At 42.9% G+C, this 24,365-nt stretch overlaps 1 protein-coding gene across 1 annotated transcript in view; it reads right to left on the reverse strand.

Annotated features, from left to right (window-relative positions):
* Positions 1-24,365, reverse strand: part of dlgap2a (discs, large (Drosophila) homolog-associated protein 2a) — a 127,821-nt gene that overhangs the window by 40,847 nt on the left and 62,609 nt on the right. Inside the window, exons 2-3 of the mRNA XM_038729015.1 lie at positions 20,514-21,652; positions 1,088-1,302 (exon numbers count right to left, since the gene is read on the reverse strand). Of these exons, the coding sequence (XP_038584943.1) occupies positions 1,088-1,302; positions 20,514-21,584 (1,286 nt within the window). The 5' untranslated portion in view covers positions 21,585-21,652. The remainder of the gene's footprint in view (positions 1-1,087; positions 1,303-20,513; positions 21,653-24,365) is intronic.

Genomic DNA, 24,365 nt, shown 5'->3' on the forward strand with positions numbered 1-24,365 from the left:
TACCTTGGGGGGGGGGAATAGCCATTACTGAATGGTCTCTCAGTTATAGCATCATTTCACATGAAGCTACATAACTCTTTTTTTTATAGTGCAAGTACTTTGTAATCTAAATTCATCCTAATCTAATGGAATTGTTAATGCTGTAATCATAGTAACTCTCCTTGTATCTCTCCGTAAAATAGTTGTTTGTCTTTATTTTTCTGTGACATTGTCTACAGCTTGTCTCATCGTGTAATCCTCTTATGAGCGCTTTCTTCCGTTGCCCAGTTCCAAAAACAAAAGCCCTCTATTTTCTCAGCATTTAATGGGACACATCCCAGAACAACGCACTGAACACTTTCTTACAGTTGAAGACACTGATATGAACACCTATAAAGGGATTCTAATGGATACAGGGTTCAGCAATCAAGTGCTTGACACTGATGTAGTGGTGGGACAACAGCACAAGAAAACTGCAAGAGGAAATGTAATAAAGAAAATAAAAAAGTACAGTGTTGTTCAAAACATAAATAGATACCAAGCTGAAAAACAGGTTTACTCTTAAAATGCAACCTCAAAATAGGAACACAGAAAGAAGCGTGTCTTGAAAATAATACATCAACACAACAACGTGTGAGAATTGAGGTAATTAAATTTACCATATCACGTAGTTTTCAGGACTTTCAGGCAATATATTGTTTTAGTATGTGATATTTCTAGAAATTCACTGGTACCAATCAAGAGGACAACATAATTATCTCACCTCACTGGGAGATTCATTTACTTATAGTAACAATATTGTGTGCAGAATTTGAAATATTTTGTCTGTGGTACCTCCAGTGATAGTGTCAAAAATGTTGTGTCCCCAGGTTGGATCCCAGGGGACTCCTACCCAGGGGGCACTAAGCTCAATGGCCTTAAATAGAATGCACAAATTTTGACTGGAAAAAACTAACAGATAATATATTCAAGACCCAAAATGAGACAAAGAGTGGTTAAGATGTGTCATCAACACTACATGTGAAGTGAAGATATAAAGAAAAAAAGGAAGCAAAAGAAGAGCTAAACAGTATGAATCATTGAAATCTTTAAGCTGCACGTGTTGTACCTCTGGGAGTCCAACAAGTCCCTGGGTCTGATAATGGCCTTGACCAGGGCGTCCGGCCGCACCGACTTCTGAGGCGACGTCTTGGGGCTGGAGTCCGACTCTCCGCTCTCCTCGTCCCCCATGGCTTTAACGTAGCTGCTGCTCCGCATCCGACGACAAGGGATCTCGTCATCCTTCCCATCGCCAGGGTAACCCCCCCAGTCATCCTGGGGTACCTGGGTGACATGGGTCAGGAAAATAGTAAATATAATAATGGATTTTTGGGCCCACTTGGGGATAGCCAAGAAGCTACACTGACAACACAACATTATCACATTATAAAGCAGTTGTGGCAGACATGTAACAAATGGCTTCCAGTTTATATCTGCAGACATGAAGCCTCATTAGCATTTGTTTGGCCACCTGATGAATGTAAATCCAATATTCACTCTCCATTTAGCTCTGCTTTGGTCTCTACTAACTCCAGAGGGAAATATCTGAACCTTTAGCTGCTAAATGTTCCACTGTGTTCACCAGCTACCCGTTAACTTCTGTCTGCTGTTTGGAGCTGAGCAGTGTACAGTGGGTTTTTTTTTGCAAACAGGTGCCTGCTGTGGCTGAAAATTATTCTATGAGAGTGGTGAGAGTGAACCAAAACAGTAAACAGCAGATTGCCACCAAAACCATGAGCTAAAAGATGCTGAAAAGTTTAGTCAAGCTGAGAGAAAATTTATCGGATCATAATTCTCGATGGCTTTGTCACTAAAAGTGACACCTTTCATCCACTGTTGAGATGAAATTGCTGTAAAATGTAACTTGCATTTCAGAGAATTTTTCTTTGGATATTGTTACGTATCAAAGATAATCATCATAATTATTATAAATCTCTTGGAAGATTTAATGTGTTTCTTCCTACCAACATTACCATTGCTAAAAGCTCATAATAGCACATCTTGAAAGTACATTATATTCCCACCTCTGCATTGCAAGAGCACAACGGCTATGTATTCTTGAATATATTATAAAAGGACTGACATTTTTCACCTAGAGGACTACGCAAATCTAAATGAAACCATGTAAAAGCATAAAAAACATAAAATACAGTGTTATTACATTTTCCAGTGATGAAGCAATGTGCCATTTCATAGACACTTGAATTGAACCCCATACCTCTGGCACAGTTAGTTCCATTGAGTTACACAGGACCATTTTCACGATGAGTCAACACACATTAAAAGCTTCTCACAGCTTCCACAGCTGCTCAGTATTTGAGATTTTCTTTAGTTTGGCCAGGTTATAAACCGCTGAAAACCTTGACTGAAATGCTATTATAAACTTGGCTGGGCTGTTAATCATAATTACTGGCAAAAGAAAGCTTGAAAATAGAGAAAAGGAGCCCTGTCGTAGCTATCTCACGTGGAAACCTGCCATTAAAACAAGCCAGGCAGTTTACACGGTGCAGTTTTCTTCCACTTGTTAAACCAGGTAATTGAGTATCCCGACATCAGCGTCACCATTATCCCATTCAGAGTGAGAAGAGGGTGTCTCACCTGAACTCGCTGCCTGTCTTTGCAACATATAGAGTGAATATTTTATTGAACATTATATCAAACAAGCGATGTCTTGAATGTCGAATGTGGAGTGAGCAGGAAGACAAACAGAGTATCGTGCATGCATGTGCTGTGGCAGTACTCAAGCGAGGTTAATGCACTTTGACATTGGTCTTGCATGCTTTGCTAGAACAGACAATTACGTTATTGGAATCCATTTCAAGCATAGCACATGCTAGTGGTATAATAGTTATAAAGAGAAGATTTGTGAATGCAGATCAGATAGAGGAATCATGATCTTTATGCCAAAGAAAAATGAGAGTCAATTATGGTACATGTCATTATACAACATGTAGAAATGTTATTATATGATCCTAATAGGTTTCTGTATTGGAGATGGTGTTGTAGCTTATTAAAACCTGCTGGGCTAACTTCACCCACTCATGCAATGAACTGATGATTGTTGCTCACAAGCTCATTTCACACGATACCACTCTTTCTTTTTCTCCCTCTAACTCACACACTCTCTCGTTTTGCTTTAGTTAAACGGTACAACAGAGTTCAACTGCTGTGACAACAACAGTGGCAGCTGAGTCAGGGTCACGGTCAGACCCTCTACAGTCATGCAAAAGCACAAACCTTCTCTTGCTTGTCTTCCCCTGTTTTCCTTTTTTGCTTTTGGGATTTACCCTGATGCACTCTGCTCACCGTGTGCGCTAGTCAGAAGCCTTAGCTGGGCACACATTTCCATGGTCAGTGACCTGCACTGCATAAAATGTGACATTGTCAGTCATTATTAAATTCTATGTGGAAGCTGAAGGCTTCTCTGATGCTGTATCCATCCGTCACTTTAACATCCTGGCAGCCGGATCAGCCTTGGCGCAGAGCCAGTCCACCTGGCTCTAGATTTCATTAAGTTAAATCTGACTTGGGACCATATTTCTTTGACTTTACAGTAACAATGGACCAGAGCTGTACCCAAGAAGAACTTTTAAAAGCTCCCAACCACTATTAATTTAGAAAACTGTATAAATGTGTGATTTTACTGTCTTTTTGAAATCCCTCCGCCAATCAGTGACTAACTCACTACTCACAGGTTCACAATGAACTGGGTGGCAGCTGACTGGCTGTGGCAAATGTCAGGAGGAGATAGGCTGCATTCAAATGTCACTAATGCGTCAGACACGCAACTCTAATCATTTTCTGATCCAAATGTCAGCTATTGCAAAATAACAATTCTAATGCGATTATTTTTCAAACAGAAATAAAAACAGAAATGATTCCTTCCCAACACTGCATTGCTGTAACGAGTGGAATCAACAGTAAACTATTTAGACATGTCGCGTTTATGAGACACACAATTTGTCAACTGCACGGAAGGTATCTGTTTGTTTATGTCCTGAAAAAATTACTTCCCTGTGACACTAATTCTACTAACCTCTGGCATCAATGCGCGCCCACCCATGATTACTATTCTAACAAGTGTCACGTCTAATCAAAACAGCTTGAATAATTGATCAATTATGGCTTTATTACAGCCCACTCTTTGTTAATTACAGAGAATACTGGGTCAAAGCAGCTTTTGACTCTTACGTTTCATCTGTATTTTGTGGTGTTAGCACGGGGCGGGGGGGTAGCATGATTGATGCGAATTACGGTGTGTCCTCCTGACATAGACAGGCAAGCGTGAATTAGGAATCCATAAGCTTACTGTGATGCCTTCTCTCCACGAAATGCACAGACACGAACATGCACGCTCAAACACACGCGCGCACACACACACACACACACACACACACACACTCTGATAAAAGTCATTCATCTCCTCTCTAAAAGACAGGCATGCACAAGCTACCAAATGGAGTCAATGGGTTAATTAAGTCTTGGAGGGGTTTGATATTTTTAGACGTCTAATTAATGAACGGAACACCAGAGGACAGGCGCAAGCTGTGGTGAGATTTGTTTAATTTGGATTTGCTGATAAACTGCATAGATTGTAGGGTGTCTCCCTGTGATGATAAAGACACAGGCTGGGCAGCAGCGCACACTCATATTGACTGCTGTGAAAACACACATGGGGTCCCAGCATGCTTAGAGGAGTGGAAATATGGCCGCTTGTCAACATGGACACTCACCTTGACGTAAACATCATGCAAAGGGAAGACATGCAATTCAGAGGTGAGCATGCATCCACAAGCCCGCTGCCAGGTGCAATTATTCTACGCATTTTCAGGGATGTTTTCATGATTCTGTTGTTCCCAAATTAAATGTGACCTGGTCTGTTCCACGGCGCAATTTTCCCTGCAATGACGTCAAGCCCTTTATGAATATGAGCCGAGCTTTGTGGGAGCTGTGTGAAAATTCACAGCTCAAGTGGGAACATTCAGATTAAAAGTTACATTTTCATAATTATAGAACTTTTACTTCCTCCATTTAATTGGATTGTGTTCGATAAAGAACAGACATGGTTTGTGGAAATGTAGTTTTTCACACTCTACGACCAAGGTTTTGTTGATGCCCACCGGGGTATGACTTCAACTCCTTACACATACTGTACACTCAAGCTGCTTTGACACTTTGCCAAGAAATAACATTGGTGAAATGGCTCACAAATATCTCATGGCAGGATGGTCCAGACATTGGCATAATAGATATACCTTTACTTTCCGTGCTTTGATCTTTGGCTCTGTAGGAGGCCACGGGCAGCGTGCGTTTGTGTGTGTGTGTGCTGGGTGGTGAGGCTAGACAGGCCTCAGCCAATGCTCCTGCAGTGCAGCAGTGCATTTCATTGATTAACTCTGCAGCTCTATCTATACACAGCACCTCTCCCACTAAGAAACATAACTCAGTGCCATTAAGTTAAGAAACAGAGTGAGAGAGACAGACAGAGAGAGAGAGAGAGAGAAAGAGAGGGAGAGAGGGTTATAGCGTTAGAAGATGGAGTAATGGCTGAGAGAGAGAAAGGAAGGAACAGAGTTAGAGAACTCTTAAAGGTTCAATCATTGGTAATCCCACCCACCAGTCTCCAGCCCCTCATTTCCTCCCACAAGATTGCATGGATACGCTGTGTCTTATAGAGCAGGTGCTGTTTTCTTTTCTTTTCTTTTTCTCTCTCTCTCTCTGTCTCTTCCCACCTCGCAGGGGAGAATGAATACATGGATTCCTTACTAGACCTAACAAAACACCTACCGCGTGCCCACCGTCAACTCTTCTCCTCTCGTTTTTCTGTTTCACGCACATATACGCCAACGCATGCAGCATTTTAAAGTCTGTGTGTTGATCTTGTCTTCATGGTGTTTATTTACTGACACTTTATGCTATCAGATGTTAGCATGGGAGTGTAAACAGACACACTCAGTGATAAAAGAAAAAAGGAAACTGTCATGCACTGGAAGGTGTTTGAAAAATTGGACAAAATGAGCCACTGTCAAACTTCCATAATCTTGTCCTTTTGAATCTAATAGTGATACTATGATGCTATTTCTGAGACTAACTCTGATCCCAAGTCACACTAAAGTGTCTAACAACTTCTAACAAGATTAAGGGTCTATAGCCATGCTAGCAGCTCTGTGAGGCTAAACTTAGGGACAGCAGTGCTTTCAGCTTAATGCTGACTTTAGCATATTAACATGCTCCAAATAGCATGTAGCTGGTATGGCCAATTGCTGATTTCCTGTAGGGGGTGCAGTCTGTTGTTGGTTGTGCATTTCTCTTATTCCTCAGGTAACTGGACATTTGCAGATATGTTGTGGAACATGGGACAGTGGACACAGTTTCTTCAACTGCTGCACAGTGCCCTGAATACACCAGAAATCTATGCAGCCATGAGACCTCTTAAAGAGGCTTTTTCTTCAACTTCAATTCTTACATTATTTTTACTCATACTATCACTATCACTATCACTTCACCTCTCTTCACCTACATTTAAAACCCACAGCTGCAATGCAAAAACACTCTCTAAGGGGTCACCAAACTGGAAACACAGGACATCACAACAGAATTAGAAGTACATATAGGCTGGTGTAAAAACGATACAGTAAAAGTAGAGTTTAACACTTCATCACAAAATAAATCCCAAATATCAATAATGATTAACATAATTTGTTTAGCACTATTTATACAAAAAAATACAAATGAATTATATGAGAAACTACTTCAGTCAAAACACATCAAGCTATTAACCCCAGCTGAGGCCAAGGAAAAACAGGAAAAACCCTTTCAGAGAAACCTTGAGGAACAGAATAAAGTACATCACACAAGGAAACATGCTCCGAGAAATCTAAAAAAAAATATATAACACATAGTTGGGACATATTTTGGTGGCAGGTAAAAAAGAGGGTATGTGGTTCCCTCATGCTGTGATGAATCTAACCACTCCTCTGTATGTTTAACAATATTCACTACACCACACCTTTACCCCATCCACACATAACGAATACTTCTGACTTCTGCCTACGCACACCATTATCATGTTTCAGTCAACTAATTGGTTCAATAAATTACTTTTCGTATTAGAACCCTGTGTGAGACCTCCCCTTTCCCCTTTCGTTGCCAGCTTTGAGCCAGGTGTTGACACATGTGCATCTGTCCCAAGCCAGGTTAAAGTTGGGTCGCTTACTGACACACAGGGAGACGTGTCAGAAAATGCATACATGTGACTCCAGTGACATGACAGTAATACACCAAAACTGAGATTTCATATATACTTAAGTGGTCAAGTTCAGGTTTTTCCACAGGGCAATGGGTCTCAGTGTTTTGGACAGAATGAGAAACAGGAGTTCAGGAGGATCATGGTATTGAGACACATTTTCACAATAAGATGAGGCAATTCAGACTAATTAAGCACCTACAGTGGTTAATACACCTTTCGGTTGCTTCTAATAGAAGGTGTTCCAACCACAGCTGACTAGAATGAGACCCCAGGGCAAACCCACTGGAAACAGGTCTCCCAGTGTGCCTGGCAGTACATTTCCTCATGGAATAGCTGGAGGAAAGTGCCAAGGAAAAGGACATCCAGACTAATTTGCAAGTCTAATATCTAACTACACAATTTTAAAATATTCCCATAGTAACTCATGATACTTCTCTGTTGTTCAATATTGTATTTTTACCCTTTAAAGTCCAAGTAACAGGGAAAATGTGTTGGTAGTAATTAAATGGTCGAAGTTGAACACTGACAGTTTAATATTTATAATAAATTCATAAAAGCCCCTGCCAGTAGGTATGTTTCCATCCACACATTTTTCTGAGCATTTTCAATTAGAGCAAAAAAAAACTTTAGCTCAGGTGGAAAAGTTGGTGTATCGATAAAAAGCAATATGTGGCAAAGTGTGATGGAAACAGACACAGCGAATAAATCATAACGTACATGGATCATGTGACTTTGACATCCACTGAAGCTTCTACTCCACTGCAGAGAAGAAAAATGGCAGCAGACGAAAACATCAGATCTGTGTGGAGCAACGAGGAGGCTGTAACGTTCCTCAAATGAATACATGAAATGAACATTAATGGCATATTTCCATCATGCTTATTATTTTCCATGCAAGCGTGCATCTAACCGGCATCTCATCTCATCAGTTATCTTTGATCAGGACATGTCGTTTAAGTCTCACATTAAGCAAATTTCAAGGACCACCTTTTTTCACCTACGTAATATTGCGAAAATCAGGAACATCTTGTCTAAAAATGATGCAGAAAAACTAGTCCATGCATTTGTTACTTCTAGGCTGGATTACTGCAATTCCTTATTATCAGGCTGCTCGAAAAAGTCCATTAAGGCTCTTCAGCTGATCCAGAATGCTGCAGCACGTGTTCTGACAGGAACCAGGAAAAGAGATCATATTTCTCCTGTCTTAGCTTCTTTGCATTGGCTTCCAGTAAAATCCAGAATAGAATTTAAAATCATTCTTCTTACCTATAAAGCTCTTAATGGTCAGGCACCATCTTATCTTAAAGAGCTCATAGTACCTTACTACCCCACCAGAGCACTGCGCTCCCAGAATGCAGGGTTACTTGTGGTTCCTAGAGTCTCCAAAAGTAGACTAGGAGCCAGAGCGTTCAGCTATCAAGCTCCTCTCCTGTGGAACCAGGTTCCAGTTTGGGTTCAGGAGGCAGACACCATCTCCACATTTAAGAGTAGGCTTAAGACTTTCCTCTTTGATAAAGCTTATAGTTAAGGGCTGGCTCAGGTGAGTCCTGAACCATGCCTTAGTTATGCTGCTATAGGCCTAGACTGTCGGGGGATTTCCTATGATGCACTGAGCTTCTCTCTCCTCTACTTTCTCTCCCTCTGTATGCAACCTCATCCCATTAATGCATGTTACTAACACAACTTCTCCCCTTTCCGGTAGTCTTGTGCTTTCTCGTCCCTCTCCTCTCTCCTCCTATCACTTCCTGCAGGTGTTTCTGGCTCTGGAGCTGCTCGACACCCTCTGCTACAACAACTATTGTTACTAGTCTTATTGTATTATTGTTATTATAATCATTAACATTACGATTGTTATCATTAACACTACTATACATATCTGTACCATTTTTCATTTAGTCTACAGCAACATCACCTTTACTGTCTGTACCTCTGTGTGTATATTGTGTAGGCTACCTCTTGCCCTCTCTCTCTCTCTGTCTCTCTCTCTCTCCTCCCTCCTCTCTCCCACCCTGAGCCATGGTTCTGCTTGAGGTTTCTGGCTCTTAAAAGGAAGTTTTTCCTTGCCTCTGTCGCCTAGTGTTTGCTCTTGGTGGGAATTGTTGGGCTTCTGTAAATAACATCACAGAGTACGGTCTAGACCTGCTCTTTTATGAAAAGCGCTGTGAGATAACTGTTGTTGTGATTTGGCGCTATATAAATAAAATTGAAATTGAATTGAATTCCTTAGTCAAACACATTCAATGTCAACACATGGATTATTCCATGGTTATTACAACAACAGCTAGAGTAAGATTCCTCCTCTGTTGGAGTAGTTTTTCGTAGTTAAAAGACTTGATGAAAGAATAACTCAGGAAAGCCCCGCCCACCTCCTTCTCTTGGATTTCCCTTGTCCTTGAATTTTTGCATTTCAGTAGAAGCAGCATTGTAGAATAACTTGATCTTGATGTTCACCTACACTCCAGCCGGTTCTATGTCTTAAAAAACAGAATTCCGAAGGGCTAATATGACAGAGTTGATGATTAACCTTAGCTCAAATGTGCCATTATATGGACGAGCAATTTCCTTATAGGCCAAAGTATGGTGGAGTCCAGTTGGAAATTATGCTCATTACTGTAAGTGCCATAAAATTTTACAAGTAAAAAGCCTTAACTTAAACCAACCTGCTAAACAATCTTTCAATTTTTAGAGAAAAAATCAGTTCATGCAGCATGATAGCTGATGCCACAACAGGAGTAACATCGTAAGTGCTAGCTAGGGATGGGGATGAGGATCGAGACAGAGACCCGGTTATATAGGATCAGGTTCCAAATTTCTCAAAACCATAACGGTCGGAGCTTATAAATACAGATAACTATCCAGTCTAGCTTGTGCTTTAATGCAGACGTTATGTCCCGAGAGTTAATTCATGTCATTTGATTTAACTTGAAACGTGATGAATAAGAAAACTAATGTTATTAGTGCCGGCACTGAAACGTGGCCTTAAACGGGCCCGGGGCTACAGTGTACTGTTCAGGCTGCAGCCTCTGCCTGCTCTGTGTCGGCTCCTGCACACACACACACAGCGGCCAGCAGGGGGAGAGGCCACGATGGGAAAAGTGTTGTGAAGGGGGTGTCAGTGCCAAATCCGTGTACCGCCTGCCAGAACAGTTCTGCACATGCGCAACAGTGGTCCTGTCAGTCAAAGAAGGTTAACGCAAATCTGCTTATTCAAAGTGATCCAACTAAATTTTTCAAATCAAGATAACAAAATGTTTTTTAATCACTGGAGATGATGTAATAGGAATATACTTAAGATATGAAAATCCTTCTTCAACAGTACATTTTTAATTTCTAATAATGACAACAATCTAACAAAGTAGCAACACAATGGAGGCTAACCCTACAGCTGTGCACATCAGCCGTCAGCCGGTCGACATGCATATAATCGCTGACTTAGGTTTAAGCACACCCCCCTATGATGATTAGGGTAAGGGTAAGGGGCTTTGGGAAGCTGTCAACGCCTTTTATACTAACATAGCTAGCTACCTAGCCAGCTACTAGTGCTTATGGTCTAGATAGGGCGTCACATACAGACACGCCTGGGGACGTCACATACGCACACCGAAGGGTACCTTTTGCATCAAATACTATGATAAATTAACAGCCTTTCTGAAAGCGTCGGTATTTGACACTCTGAGATGAGAACAGACAACAACACGAGTAATTATGAACAGGTACATCTGTGGTAACCTTCTTTAACAGACAGGACCACTTTTGCGTATGTGCAGATAGGGATCCGGCAGGCAGCACGGATCACACCTAACGTTAACGTTAGCTTGACAATTATCCAAATGTTACAAACAAGCTAAATTGAAAGCTGCCCTTTTGTAACGTAAGTCTAACTGTTTAGCTTGGTATCTTAAAATATGGCAGATGGTTGAAAACTCAGCTGCTGGCTGAGACGAACCAGCTGCTCCTCTCTACCAGGTAAGGTTACCTGATGGCAGTTAAATAACTGCAGAGAGAGGGGGAGGACAGGAGGACTGAAACGGATTGATTTCTTCATTCTTTGTAAACATCACTCAGTACTGTGGTGTCAGATATTGACTTCATCTATTGACTTTGCTGTTGTTAACATTAATTTTGCTGCTCTAGAAACAACATTCAGTTGTATTTAGAATATTATAACCAGGCAGCCAATATGCGCACTTCAATTATTTTTTTTATTTATGACAAGTGATATCATCATCTCAATATATAACAATGTTATTGCAGATTTTCCTCACATCGTACAGGCCTACCTCACGCCCTTGTTCGCTTCATTTCTCATTAGGTCAGTTGGTTGTTTGCTGGGATGGCTGAACACGAAAAGTGGTCAACGGCTTGGCTACATGTCACTACAGCCAAAGATAGTGCTAGTACATCAGACAGCAGTAACTGTGTCTGCTGTGTTAATGCTAATAAGTTAACAAGTTAAATATTATACATACACACACACACATATAAAATATGTCACAAAAGTGCATCATGATGAAGTACTGAAGTTCTGAAGAGATGCCCTGGCTTACGAATCTTGTTCTCGAGATTTAAGAAGTCATGATTGTTTTGTTACAGACCCCAATTTCTTTCACTTAGTGATATATTTAATAATTTCTTAAGTGAAATTTAAAATAATAATTCCCACACTAATTGTGAGTTAAATGGCAATATTGTGTTTTTAACACTAATTTGTTGTGACCAGATTAGTTTCAAAAGGTATCACTGAGTGTGTTTCAGGGTATACCATTTGGTTATCTTGAACATTTCATATGGAGCGGTGGTGCAGTGGTTAGCACTGTTGTAACACTGTTGCCTGACAGCAAGAAGGTCGGGGTTCAAACCCCGGTTTCCCCGGCCTTTCTGTGTGGAGTTGGCATGTTCTCTCTGGGTGCTTCCTCCTCCAAAGACATGCGGACTAGGTTGATTAGTGACCCTAAATTGTCCTTAGGCGTGAGTGGTTGTTTGTCTATGTGTGGCCCTGCGATGGACTGGTGACCTGTCCAGGTTGTACCAGCACTTCCCAGTCCACCAGGCCACTGCTTGATGTCGTAAACAAGTCAGCACTATAAATTTGAGCTTGGCCTCATCCTGGATGAGGAATTAAGCTTCCAGAAAACGACAGAAGACAATGATGTCAAACATGTAAGTTGATGTGTAAAATGTTTTTATTGTGAGAGCCTCCTTTGCACAGTTTGATTGGTAGCTATTTCTGTAGGTGTATTTACTGTCAGTTGTTCATGATTATTTATTTTTAGTGAATATTGTCTCGTCTTCTACTGTCCTTTCACAGTTGGTTGAATCTGCACTGACCAAGAAACCTGGTGGAGGTCATATCATCAAGGTGAAGAAAGCTCTGACTGACTCCTCACCAACAGAAGGTTAAAGGATAATCTCAGTATATTTATAGGTTTTGGTGTTGAAATGACTAGTATGTAGAGAAAGTTTTAAATCAGTGCAGTAGATGGCTTCCCAGTGACACTCTTTGTTTTTAACAGGAAACTGAAGTCTCACACACACAATTCTCAATCTAAAATCTCGTGAGACACATTCAGCACAAACATACTCCGGCATCACAACTCTCTCTGAGGGGCTTATTTGGTCGACGAAAAATGACGAGACTAAAATGTAATTCATAAAATAAAAACGTTAAAGGGACTATATGTAAGTTTTTCAATGAAATTAATTAAATTTTCATTGCCTTATTGTCAGTGGGCTCAAAACTCACTTGAAGCACACGCCTGTTTTCTCTGTTGCTTGCATCAGCCACTATTCTGCTTTTAATGTGGGGACAGCCTCTCTTGCACTACAGCGACAACACGGCAGCTAACGACATGCAGTCCACTAACACCATAAAACAGCCGGCTCACAGCAACATTAAAAGTTTTCCTTGTTTTAAATGTAAGCTGGACATGGTAAAGTAGAAAACTGTAAAACACTATAAAGTATTTTGATTTTTATTTCAAAGGACTCCAACAAGGTGTTTGGCAAGAATAACACTTACAGGTGAGTAAATATTAATATTATCTTACCACTTGCAGGAGTCAGTGAAAAGGTTTAATTCTAATGAAGAGTGAATTAATAAGAGTAAATTATGAATAACAGTGGGTGTTATTTCTTTCTTAGTGTAGAACTTGATTTGCACTTGGTGTAGTGTTAAATATTAACTTTACACTAAATGTTCAGACTTAACTGCTGACTTTACTGTGTAGCTAACTTTGTAGTATAATAGAGAGTTAATTCACAGCTTCGAGAGTGAGGCCGCTGGCAGACCTGCTGATGTGGCTGACCAGCTTGAAAACAGGCAAGTTTCAACTGTTACATCCAGTGCTTGAAGTGAAAAAGTAGGTGCCAGTACTCCCCATTCACATGGAGGCTGGCTTGAAGCTTGAAGGAGCACATTAGCACAGTGGCATCCTGATACTACACTGCAGGAACCACAAACTGAAGGAGTAACTAGTATAAATTAGTGTGTTAGTATAATGTTATACCATTAAATAAAAAGTACACCGGTAATACACTTTAGGTTACACTTTATTTGGATAGTCTGCCTGCAGATAGTTTATAGAATATTTATAACATTTCAACACTTATTAGTTGAGATTAAATAATTCACCTGTCTACATTAACAAATAAAAACATTTTATGATCATGTTACACTACTGTGGCTAAGGTTTGATTAGGGCAAATGTAAGTGTTCAATATGATTTATATACTTGTTAGCTCACCTCCAAAAATTGTCTACATGGTTGTAAATCCTTAATTTGCTGATAACTACTGTCAATAATCATAACCATATTCACACAGAACAAGTTCAACATTTCTAATGTTTGCTGTAGTGTGTTAAACTTTTTCTTACTCTCCTGCCACATCCACACGGTGATTGGTCAGTTTATGACTTTATGAAAAGAATGTGTATCCGATCTTCTCCCTCCTCTGTCTCTGCTGACAGAGATTAGCAGGAAGACAAGAACGGGAACAGGTGAGCGTCACATAGTGCCTCTTGGGTAATGATGTTTATTTATTTATTTATGCATTGTCCAGAGATCCTGATATGGAGAGGGCAGAAAGACCTGCAGCTTGTGAGAATTGCACCGATGTTCTCTAAATATCCACTCTCGGACTGAGACAAAAAAATGGACCAGGAATTTGTCCATGGTCAGCCCACTCTCTGGACAAACCATTGGTCAGGGTCTCTGGGTCTTTATGCATTCTTGAGAATTTTTTTACAAGTACAGTACATCACAAAATGAGCCATAAAAATACATTTTCAAAACTAGAGACACCTATCTAGCTCTCTTCAAGTAAAGTAATCACCACAGCTAAGCTCTTGAGTACAATAAATAAATTATAGTGTACATGCAAGCCTAGTGGCTTTTCGGACCACGCATCTGTTATTTAAATGTTATATAATAATAATAAAATTTGGACCCACCAATTTGCTGGAGCCAGGCTAGACACATGGAATAAAACGAGACTACCCGTTGTTGTGGGGACAGCCTCCCTGATCCCCTCCTCACGCAGCCCTGGTCCCCCTCTCACTCTCCGCCTCACTGCCACCGAGAGGAACTACAATGTGGGGGACCGGGAGCTTCTGGCCATCAAATTGGCGTTGGAGGAGTGGAGAAACTGGCTGGAGGGAGCAGAACATCCGTTCCTGGTATGGACTGATCACAAGAACCTCGCCTACATTCAAACTGCCAAAAGGCTAAATTCCCGCCAAGCTCGATGGGCCCAGTTCTTCAACCGGTTCAATTTCACCCTCTCCTACTGGCCCGGATCCCGCAACACCAAACCCGATGCTCTCTCCCGGCTCCACTCCACCGACACCGACCTGTGTCGTCGCCTCCGTGGTCTGGGAAGTGGAATCCGCCGTACGCCGAGCCCAGTCCACCAATCCCGGCCCCGGCCCCCAGAACCGCCTCTACGTCCCGTCGTGTGTGCGCTCCCAGGTCCTCCAGTGGGCGCATGCCTCCAAGTTCAGCTGCCACCCTGGGATGGCCCGCACCCTCTTTCTGCTTTGCCAACGGTTCTGGTGGCCCTCGATAGAGAAGGACTGTCGAGCCTTCGTGGCGGCTTGTGAGGTGTGCGCCCGCGCCAAACCCTCCCATCAACCGCCCGCCGGTCTGCTTCGCCCCCTCCCAGTCCCCGGTCGTCCCTGGTCCCATATTGCCCTGGACTTTGTCACTGGTCTCCCCAGCTCAAACGGAAACACTACCATTCTCACTATCGTTGACCGCTTTTCTAAGTCTGCCCGCTTCATTCCCCTACCCAAACTCCCCTCCTCTCTGGAAACGGCCCGCCTGCTTATCGACCACGTCTTCCGCCTCCATGGAATCCCTCTGGACATTGTCTCAAACCGGGGACCCCAGTTCACATCCCAGGTCTGGAAATCCTTCTGCCGTGCCTTTGGTTCCACTGCCAGTTTCTCCTCGGGCTATCACCCCCAAACCAACGGACAGACCGAGTGGGCCAACCAGGACCTGGGGGCGGCACTCAGGTGCGTGGTGTACCACAGCCCCACCTCCTGGAGTTCCTACATCCCCTGGATTGAGTACGCTCACAACTCCCAGGTCAGCGCTGCCACTGGTATGTCCCCCTTCATGTACGCCTTGGGTTACCAGCCCCCCCGTTCCTGTCCCTGGAGGAGGAGGTGGCAGTCCCCTCTGTACAGGCCCACCTCAGGTGTTGCCGCCGGATCTGGAGGGAGGCCAGGGCCGCCCTTCTCCACACCGCGGCCCACAACCGCCAGCTGGCAGACTGCCACCGGGCCCCTGCACCCACCTACCGGCTTGGGCAGCGAGTCTGGCTCTCCTTCAGGGACCTTCCCCTGCAGGTCCCTTCCAAAAAGCTCTCCCCCCGATTCATCGGCCCCTATCCCATTGAGGCCATCGTTAACCCCTCGCAGTATGCTTAACCCTCCCGTCTCAACTGAAAGTCCACCCTGTTTTCCACGTCTCCAGAATCCATCCTGTCGCCACCAGCTCCCTCTCCGTACCAGCGGCAGCGCCTCCCCCTCCACGGATGATTGATGGTCACCCCGCCTACACGGTGCGCTGGCTCCTGGACGTGCGGCGTAGAGGTCGGGGGTACCGCTACCTGGTGGACTGGGCCGGTTACGGCCCGGAGGAGCGCTCCTGGGTTCCCTCCTGCCAGATCCTGGACGTCCGTTGAGGGGGGGGGGGGGACGGTGCCCGGCTGACGGTGAGTGCCTTGGTTTGCTTTTTTTCCCCCGCTTTATTTCACCCATTGTTTTGCTCTGCCTGCCTCCCTGTGTTCTCCTCCTCTCTCCCTCTGCTCCTGAGCCCAGCCAACTACCCGCACCTGCACCTCATTAGCCACCTCGTCAGCCTGCCACACCTGCCTGTAATCAACCTCATTCCTGCCTGTATTTTTTATGTTTTTTTCTCCACACCATCCTCGCTTGATCGTCATTGCTTGTTCTGAGGGAGTGTATGACTGATTGATAAAGCCAATCATATTAAAACGGGCCTGCCCCACCCCTGTCTGGGTCAGTAACCACGCATTATGGGCCAGTCGATCGAGGAACATACCAATAGATTTTCAGTGGTTTATTGGCCCAGTTTCCCAGCGGCCCACAGGGGAAACTCCCGGTACTCTGCCTTGCCACTTAGCTCTGTTCTGGTCACTACCAACTCCTCAAAACAAATATCTGGCTCCTTAGCCTGCTAGATGTTTGACTTTCTTCACCAGCTGCTCTAGCTTTGTCCATCTGCTGGGAAGATACAGTACAGTTGGCTTTTTTTCTAAAAATGGCTGCCTATGGGAAATTGATGAGAGCTGTTCAAACTTGACCCTACAGTAAATATAAACAGGTATAACAGATGGAAGAGAACACACCAAAAAGAAAAAAAACATTTAACACCTCCACGATCTCCAAACTCAGACCACGAGACATTACAAGGTATCTGCTAGACTGTGTTTAAACCAAATGGCAAGAAATGTGTTTAGCTGTGCTAAAAGATTCCGTGAAGAACTATTGACAAGAAAATGCTACTTAGTACTTCTATTAATTTGTATTAAACCCTCTAAAAATTTGGACGCTGTCATCGTTGGTTATTATTATAGATTTGATCTGGGGATGCAGTAGCGCACAGAAAAAGGATATTGGAGAATGTGCTTAACAGTTCACAATTTAATTGTTATAGGCTGACAACCTCCTTGTAGAATCAAAGGACACTGAAGGTTTGAGATAATAAAACACAAATACAAGCAGATGCTTGCCGACACGGTGGTAACTACAAAGCCACACTGTCGCCTCAAGTAACAGAGATGAGTAACATTTAACTACAAACTGCTGTCTGATCCTGGGGTTCCTTAGACAAAATCTTACTAACTAGTGGTTCATGGCCTGATAGCTACCCAGGAACCCCTTCATGAAAAAGTTAGGGAACCCCTCCTGTGTGTAGGTGGTGTTAATGTAGCTTTCAGTCGCAGTGGCAGTTTTTTTTTCTGCTGCTTTGCACTTCCCTTTTGTAATTTAATCAGCAGCCTTTCTGCGTCTCAAGCTCCACCTTTGGCAAGCCAACATGGCAATTAATTGGCTTATTAAATCCCTCCGCAATGCCCTATCAGCAAAACTATCAAAGACTAATCCTCCCTTTGTACTACAATAGTGTATGCAGGGATAGAGCAGAGTAGCATTTGCTGGAGCAGCTGACTTAATCAGGACTGAGAGTTGTCAGTAAGACAAAGTTATTGTGCTGTGAAGGCTGGGTGCAAGTAAGAGGCATGGATTACAGCTGTTACTGCAGTCCAGGTGTATTTACATGCCTAATTTGGAAAGTGTGTGTGTGTGAGAGAGAGCCAGGGAGATATGGTGCACCAAACACAGCATACTGTGTATGCACAAAATGCAGAATTTGAAATCCATCCAGGTGAGCCTGTTACCAAGAGTAGAAGAATGTTTTGCCTCAATCACCTCCTTTCATTAAAAACAAGCTGCAGTCAAACCCACAGACATCCTGAAAACTGTGTGTGTGTGTGTGTGTAGGTGTGTATGTGTGCCTTGGGGAGGGCTAATTGAAGCTAATTTGTAGCTTTACAATGACTTAGCTTAGCTAACTTAATGACTGTCAGGTCTGATTCCCCAACATTGTCATTTCAGAGAAAGAGCAGCCAATATTATCTATCTCTGTCTTACCCAATGCCCAGTTCGCACATGCGCTAACTCGCAAAGATTTGCACACAAAGATTCACACACACCTGCTGCACACCAATTACTATACTTCAGTCCCGCACACCTTTCTATTTGCTGTGTCATACTTTTACAACACTTTAGAAGTTTTCCGTTCCCTCTGTCGTCAACCAAGGATGCAAACAAGGTGACTAGCACATCATCATCAAACCATCTGGTATGTGATAAACAGAAAAAAAAACACACCCACACACACTCTCACTAACACATGGACAGACATTCAGTACACCCACTCTCTCTCGATACAGTTTATGTTGTTACAGTTCAGACAGTTGTGGGTAATCCCAATTCAGTAGCAGCAGGAAGTGAAAACTTCTCAATGTGACCCCCCTGTGTGTGGAAAGGATCATTCCTGACTATTGGCTCTATCTCTCTGCCTGACTGCTCCTGTTGATGAGCAACAACCGTAGCCATGGGGAGCAAAAACTGCCATCTCTTTTGCCGTTTCCTCCCCTCTGATTCCTGGAGTGTCTTTAACGCAGCCACAGAGGCAAAGTGCCACTCGGTGGTGTGCATCTTCAACTTTCTCTCCCTCTCTCCTTCGAAACATCTTCCAGCTCTCTGAGAGGGCATTGATTCTTCTCCAGGGAGGGAAGATGTGTCACCCTGCACGGATTGGATTGATAACGCTGGGCTAAATATAGCCCTGCGGCAGGCAGGACGGTAGAGGATATTTTTAGATGTGTTTATAGTGCCGCGACTCGGACACTACCTCAGCTGAATGACCAAATGGAAGTAAGGAAGGGGTGGGGGGTACTGTGACTCTCTCATTGAGAGATTACTGCACTTAGTGGGATTGTCAAAAAATCTGAGTGGATGAGTGCACTGTCTGTCCAGTTCAAAATGATCATCAGTTATGTTTAAAAATATGCTAGTCAAAATTAGTCCTCTAAAACATTTTCTGTTGACGTAAGCTTAGATTGAGTGGTTTCTTTGGCTCCATTGGCTGATTTGAGTAATGTATTGGCTTTCCGTTTACAACAGTCTCTAATCCATACAGCACACTCTCTGCTTAGAGCACTCTGAGAGTCTCACAGTCCTCTCTCCCAATGTGCTGAAGTGCTCACTTTATTTCGGCTGCAGGCGGTACTTACATGATGCTATCGGATATCACAATGTTGTATATTGAGCAGCATTGTTACAGAATCTATTTTTCCCTGCTTTTGCAATATAGATTTAATAAGCATGCTTTCTTTTTATTTTTCTCTTTCATATACCCTTCAGCGTACATAAAAAAATAAAACACGAGACACTTCTGTGTAAAGTGCTGACTCTCTCTGAATTGATCCCAGAGGTGCTGTGGGGTCTCCCACAGAGGCGATCATGGGCCTGAGCTAAATGCTAACACTTTACAGAACTGAAACCTATGCAAAATCGAAGCAAATAACCACATTGATCTCTGATCTTTTATTCTCATATTGCCAAAGCTTCCCCTCCAGCGCAGATCATTTACGGAGTTAATTGATTTGTCCTGCTGTGCGAGCCCTTTCTGTTGCCAGCCACATGCTGAGCCATAGGACATGTTCACATTGTAATATCCAGGACAGCAACAAACAAAACAGTGTCTTTTAGATCAATCAGAAATCCAGCTGAGATGAACAGATCTTTGCTTCCTTGTCTATTCAACGGCGATGCCTGTAGAAAAAGAATGCTTTGTCGTGTACAACACAGACTTAAGTTTTGGAACAGATGTTTCTCTCTGTGCTGCAGTGCCTCACTTCCCCTTCTTGTGAATTTTACATTATGGTGAATCATTTCTTCAACTGCTTGTCTTCATCTTGTGCCTCCATCCAAATCACCATATTCTCCTTTCACCAAAACCACCCAAATACCCATCATCTAGCCATGCACGGTTTCTCCAGTCAAATGGCATCAAAAATAATGTGCAGGCAGGTTTTTATGATGGGTAAAATTAGCAGCTGTAGTGTTTGACTAGAAAACATGCATAACCATGTGTATTACCACTTGAGAGACACAACCCTATTGACACATGGCCAAATAAGCCAAACTCACCTGTAGATAGTGACAGGGCCTGAGGTTGGGCTTGAGGTCGGTGGGCGTCATGGGCTTTTCCAGGTTGAGAGAGGACTTCCTGTAGGCCTCCTTGGCTTGGCTGACCGTTAGCGTTGACCAGGAGCTCCTCTTCATGAACTTTCCCTCTGGTGCCATGCTTATGCTCTCGCAGGCTGAGCACTTGACATCGTTGTTACTCTTGGATGTCTTCAGCGACAGGTCTCCAGCCAGGTGGCCATGCATTGAGTCAGGGTAGCAGTGGCTGATGTGGTCCATAGGATGCCGTGACATGACGCTGGGTGTTCTGTATGTGCTGTCACTATCCAGGTTGTCATCCGAACTCCACCAGCCTCCCGAGCGCTGCTTGCCGCTACCGTCAGATTTGCGTTCTTTGCTCTTGCTGCGTTTGCTGTGTTTGTGGTGGCCTTGGTGGTGGTGATGGTGGTGGTGAGAGTTGTCCCGGTGCGAGTCGCTTTTGGTACCGTTCATTTTGGAGGAACCTTCTAGAGAGTGTGACTTTGTGAAAAGCTTTTGTACCGAATGGACTAAGTGACGTATTCGCCCAGGGCTTTCATTACGCTGCTCTGTAGTTGTGGTTGTGGTGGAGGTGCGTTGGTATTGCAGTGTGTGGAAGCCATCCCGGTGCAGCGGCATCTGCTTCTCAAATTGGTCCAGGAGGTTTGCTGGGATTCGGTTCATTTTGCCACTGCCACCGTGCGAGGATGAGCCACCGTCCTCTCTGGATTCCCTGCCACCAGAAGTGTTGCCACCGCTGTCCCGCGAGGCGCTGCCGTAGTGCATGCGGGGGAAAGTGCTACTAGATATGGAGTGGTCAGTGGCCGACATGGACACTGGCATCACCATGCACTCAGAGTGGATGGAGCTCCGTGGGGAGCAGCGGTGGTGACTCTCAAGGGGACAGCTTTCAGTGGGGCTGAGGAGGTAGGAGGGGGGGCGTGAATTGCCATGGTGGAGGTGATGATCCAGGGAATGGTCGCATTCAGCCAAGCCGCAGGTGTGGGCTGAGGTGAGTTGGAGCTGGGCAGGGCGGCCGCCAGAGAGACCCTTCATGTTCCTGGGTGGAGGGGAGTAGCTGTCCTCATCGAAGTACTGCGAGGGCGACCATGAATACTGCTGGTCTGAAAGAGAGAGAGAGAATATTAAATCACACCCAAAGAAAAACACATTTTCCTAGAAAAAGAAATGCATTTCACACTTAATGATGAGGGGGAAAAAGCCTAGTACCAAATGACATGTCCTCCAATAGGTCATTATTCACCATACTCTCACTCTCCACATCTACTTCAACTACAAAGGACACTCAAAAAAACTCAAAAGGTAGCACATCCAAAATGTGGAAGTGAAATCCACAAACAAAATCTCAGTTGTCCTATTTTTCCCCTTCTCTTCAGGTCTGTGGCATACTGCGAGAGAGAAAAAAAAAAAGAGAGAATGAAAGAACGAGAAAGGCAGGAGACAGGTAGGAGCTCGCACTGCCATTTATCCAATGCAAAGTGAAATAATAGCCTATCACTCCATGGTGCTGGTGTCATCCGTCAAAGCCCTGAGGAGAGCGCTGTGAGGCGTACGGCCAGATAGGCGTCCTTGGGAGACAATCACGAAATGCACCTTCTCTGCTTTTCTTTCTGTTGGCCATGTATTCTTAGATTAAAACCCAATTCTGAGTGATCGGTTACCAAGGGTAGACGTCCCACCACTCTATTCCAATGTCTTTAACTTAATCAGAGGATAGGTTTACTTTATCTTTAGGCCTCACCACCATCTGCGGTCACTGTAATTACAATGCCCTACCTTTGAATCACTTCAGGACAATGGAGGTTAAAATTCCACATGGGACAGTAAGCATGCTACATGTTATGTCATGAATGACCCCCTAAATATTAAACTTGATCCTCTGCCTTAATGTGGCTTTATCTTGGAAACAATTAAAGTGTAGAACAGATCCCAAAATCTGAAGTACTTCATATCTTCATATCATATATTTAGTGTACGAGATTACAACTAGCTTATGAGTGCTAATTAAGTAAAACTGTATAACTAAGTGTAGAATCTTATCATTTCTAATTAGCTTTGCTTCATAAAATAAACATTTTGTCCGCCCTCTGTTTTTGATTTTCCTCATCACCATGGTTCTCCAAAAGCTTGCCTGGGTCATATTTCAGACTTATCTGCACAGTGTGAAATAGGAAATAAACAAACAAACAAAGAATAGCTATATCTAAGCTCACTTGCCTGCTAATGATACGCCTCATAAAGCCATGCACTTTCACTCCCACAGTAACCCCATAAAATAAAGGAGAGTTTTTATGAGCTACTAGGAGAGAGAGATAGACGAGGTTTTAGGCCAAATTGTAGCACTTTTAAAGTATATTAATGTATTAACAAATCAATCAATTCTTAAAAGATTCTGATCTTAATTCTCATATCTTGACATAAATACCATAAACAAAAAGGATAACTGGGCTGGGGTCTGAGGACCCTGTTGTTTGTGGAGGAAAAACACCTTCACTTAGCACATTCAGGTGCTCCAATGACCAGAATTATATAAGTATATATATAAGTACTAATGAGTGAAATGCCAGCAGGGTGCCACAACCTTGTGGCTGCACAAATTGTTCTTACTGCTAGGTTGGAGTTAAATGTGATTGTCCATCTCATACCGATGCTATTTTTAGTGCTGTTAATTAATTATGACCACATTTTCCCTTAAGACATCTGCTTCCTTCCTTTTCTTTTCTCAAAATGTCTTAAAATAAAATCAGGGAAATGAAGGTCTTAAATTGTCTTAAATTTACGTAAATTTGCTGTAGGTATTAAATTTGCAGATGGTGCGTTTAAGGCCAGTGGTAAAATTGTCACGCACAAAAACCTAAAATGCCTAATTAGCGTGTATTTGTATGATTTTCTTTTAGTAATGTGAGACCCCGCCATTAATATAACTCACATGTTACGTTTAGGTTAGCTGCAGACGTTGATGTCTGGCTGCCTGGCCAAAAATAGTCAAATCTTTTTTTAATCATTATTTTTATTATTATAAGTTTAAAGGCTGATTTGTTGCTCTTGAAGAAACCAGATGGTTAATTGTGCTTTTAAACTTTTCTTTGCAGTCAGAACATGACAAACACTTGATGCCAAACAGCAGCCTGGTATCAAACAGTGGATCACTTCACAAAGCTGAGGTAAAAAATTCGAAACAACAAATATGCACGAGAAAAGTAAAATCTTTTTTCAGTCCCTTTTCCTCAACATAATAAAGTGAGTAAATCAAATATTTATTGAACATTTGTTATTGAGGAAGATTGTATCATGATAAGTACCATTATTGTTTTATTGCCCAGCCCAACTAAAAACCTGAGCATGATCAATAATTGGCACTGTTTGAGCACGTTTATGCACAACACTGAATGGATACACTGTCTAGGCTCTTGTCTGCGTTGTCAAACCTTTGGATTTTATTTGCAGAAGACTGCGGCCGATACATATTTCCGCCCAAGTAGCTGCTGTTTTTGTGGTTATCAAGGCATTTGCATCCATGTGGTCATGGTGTATCCTGACCACCTCCAGAGGTCGTTTTGCTGATTGGATAACAATCTGTTCTCAATGTGTCTCGGGTGCATTTACACCTGTACTTTCATGTGGTTAAGTGCTACCCAGTCACAATCTGATCACCCAAAATACATTTTAATGCCAGGTGAATACAGCATCTATGTTCCTGATTTGGAATATGCCAAGTCTTTCAAATGTGGTGAAAAGAAAACTGCCAAATGTGGCATTGCGTCGTTAATTAAGAGATCAAACGCGCATCTCTCTTTCTTTTTTTTTTTTGATTTG

Source organism: Micropterus salmoides, unplaced genomic scaffold (assembly GCF_014851395.1).
Source record: "Micropterus salmoides isolate LMB-PRFRI ecotype aquatic unplaced genomic scaffold, ASM1485139v1 Ms_hic_scaffold_19, whole genome shotgun sequence".
Taxonomy (NCBI): Eukaryota; Metazoa; Chordata; class Actinopteri; order Centrarchiformes; family Centrarchidae; genus Micropterus; species Micropterus salmoides.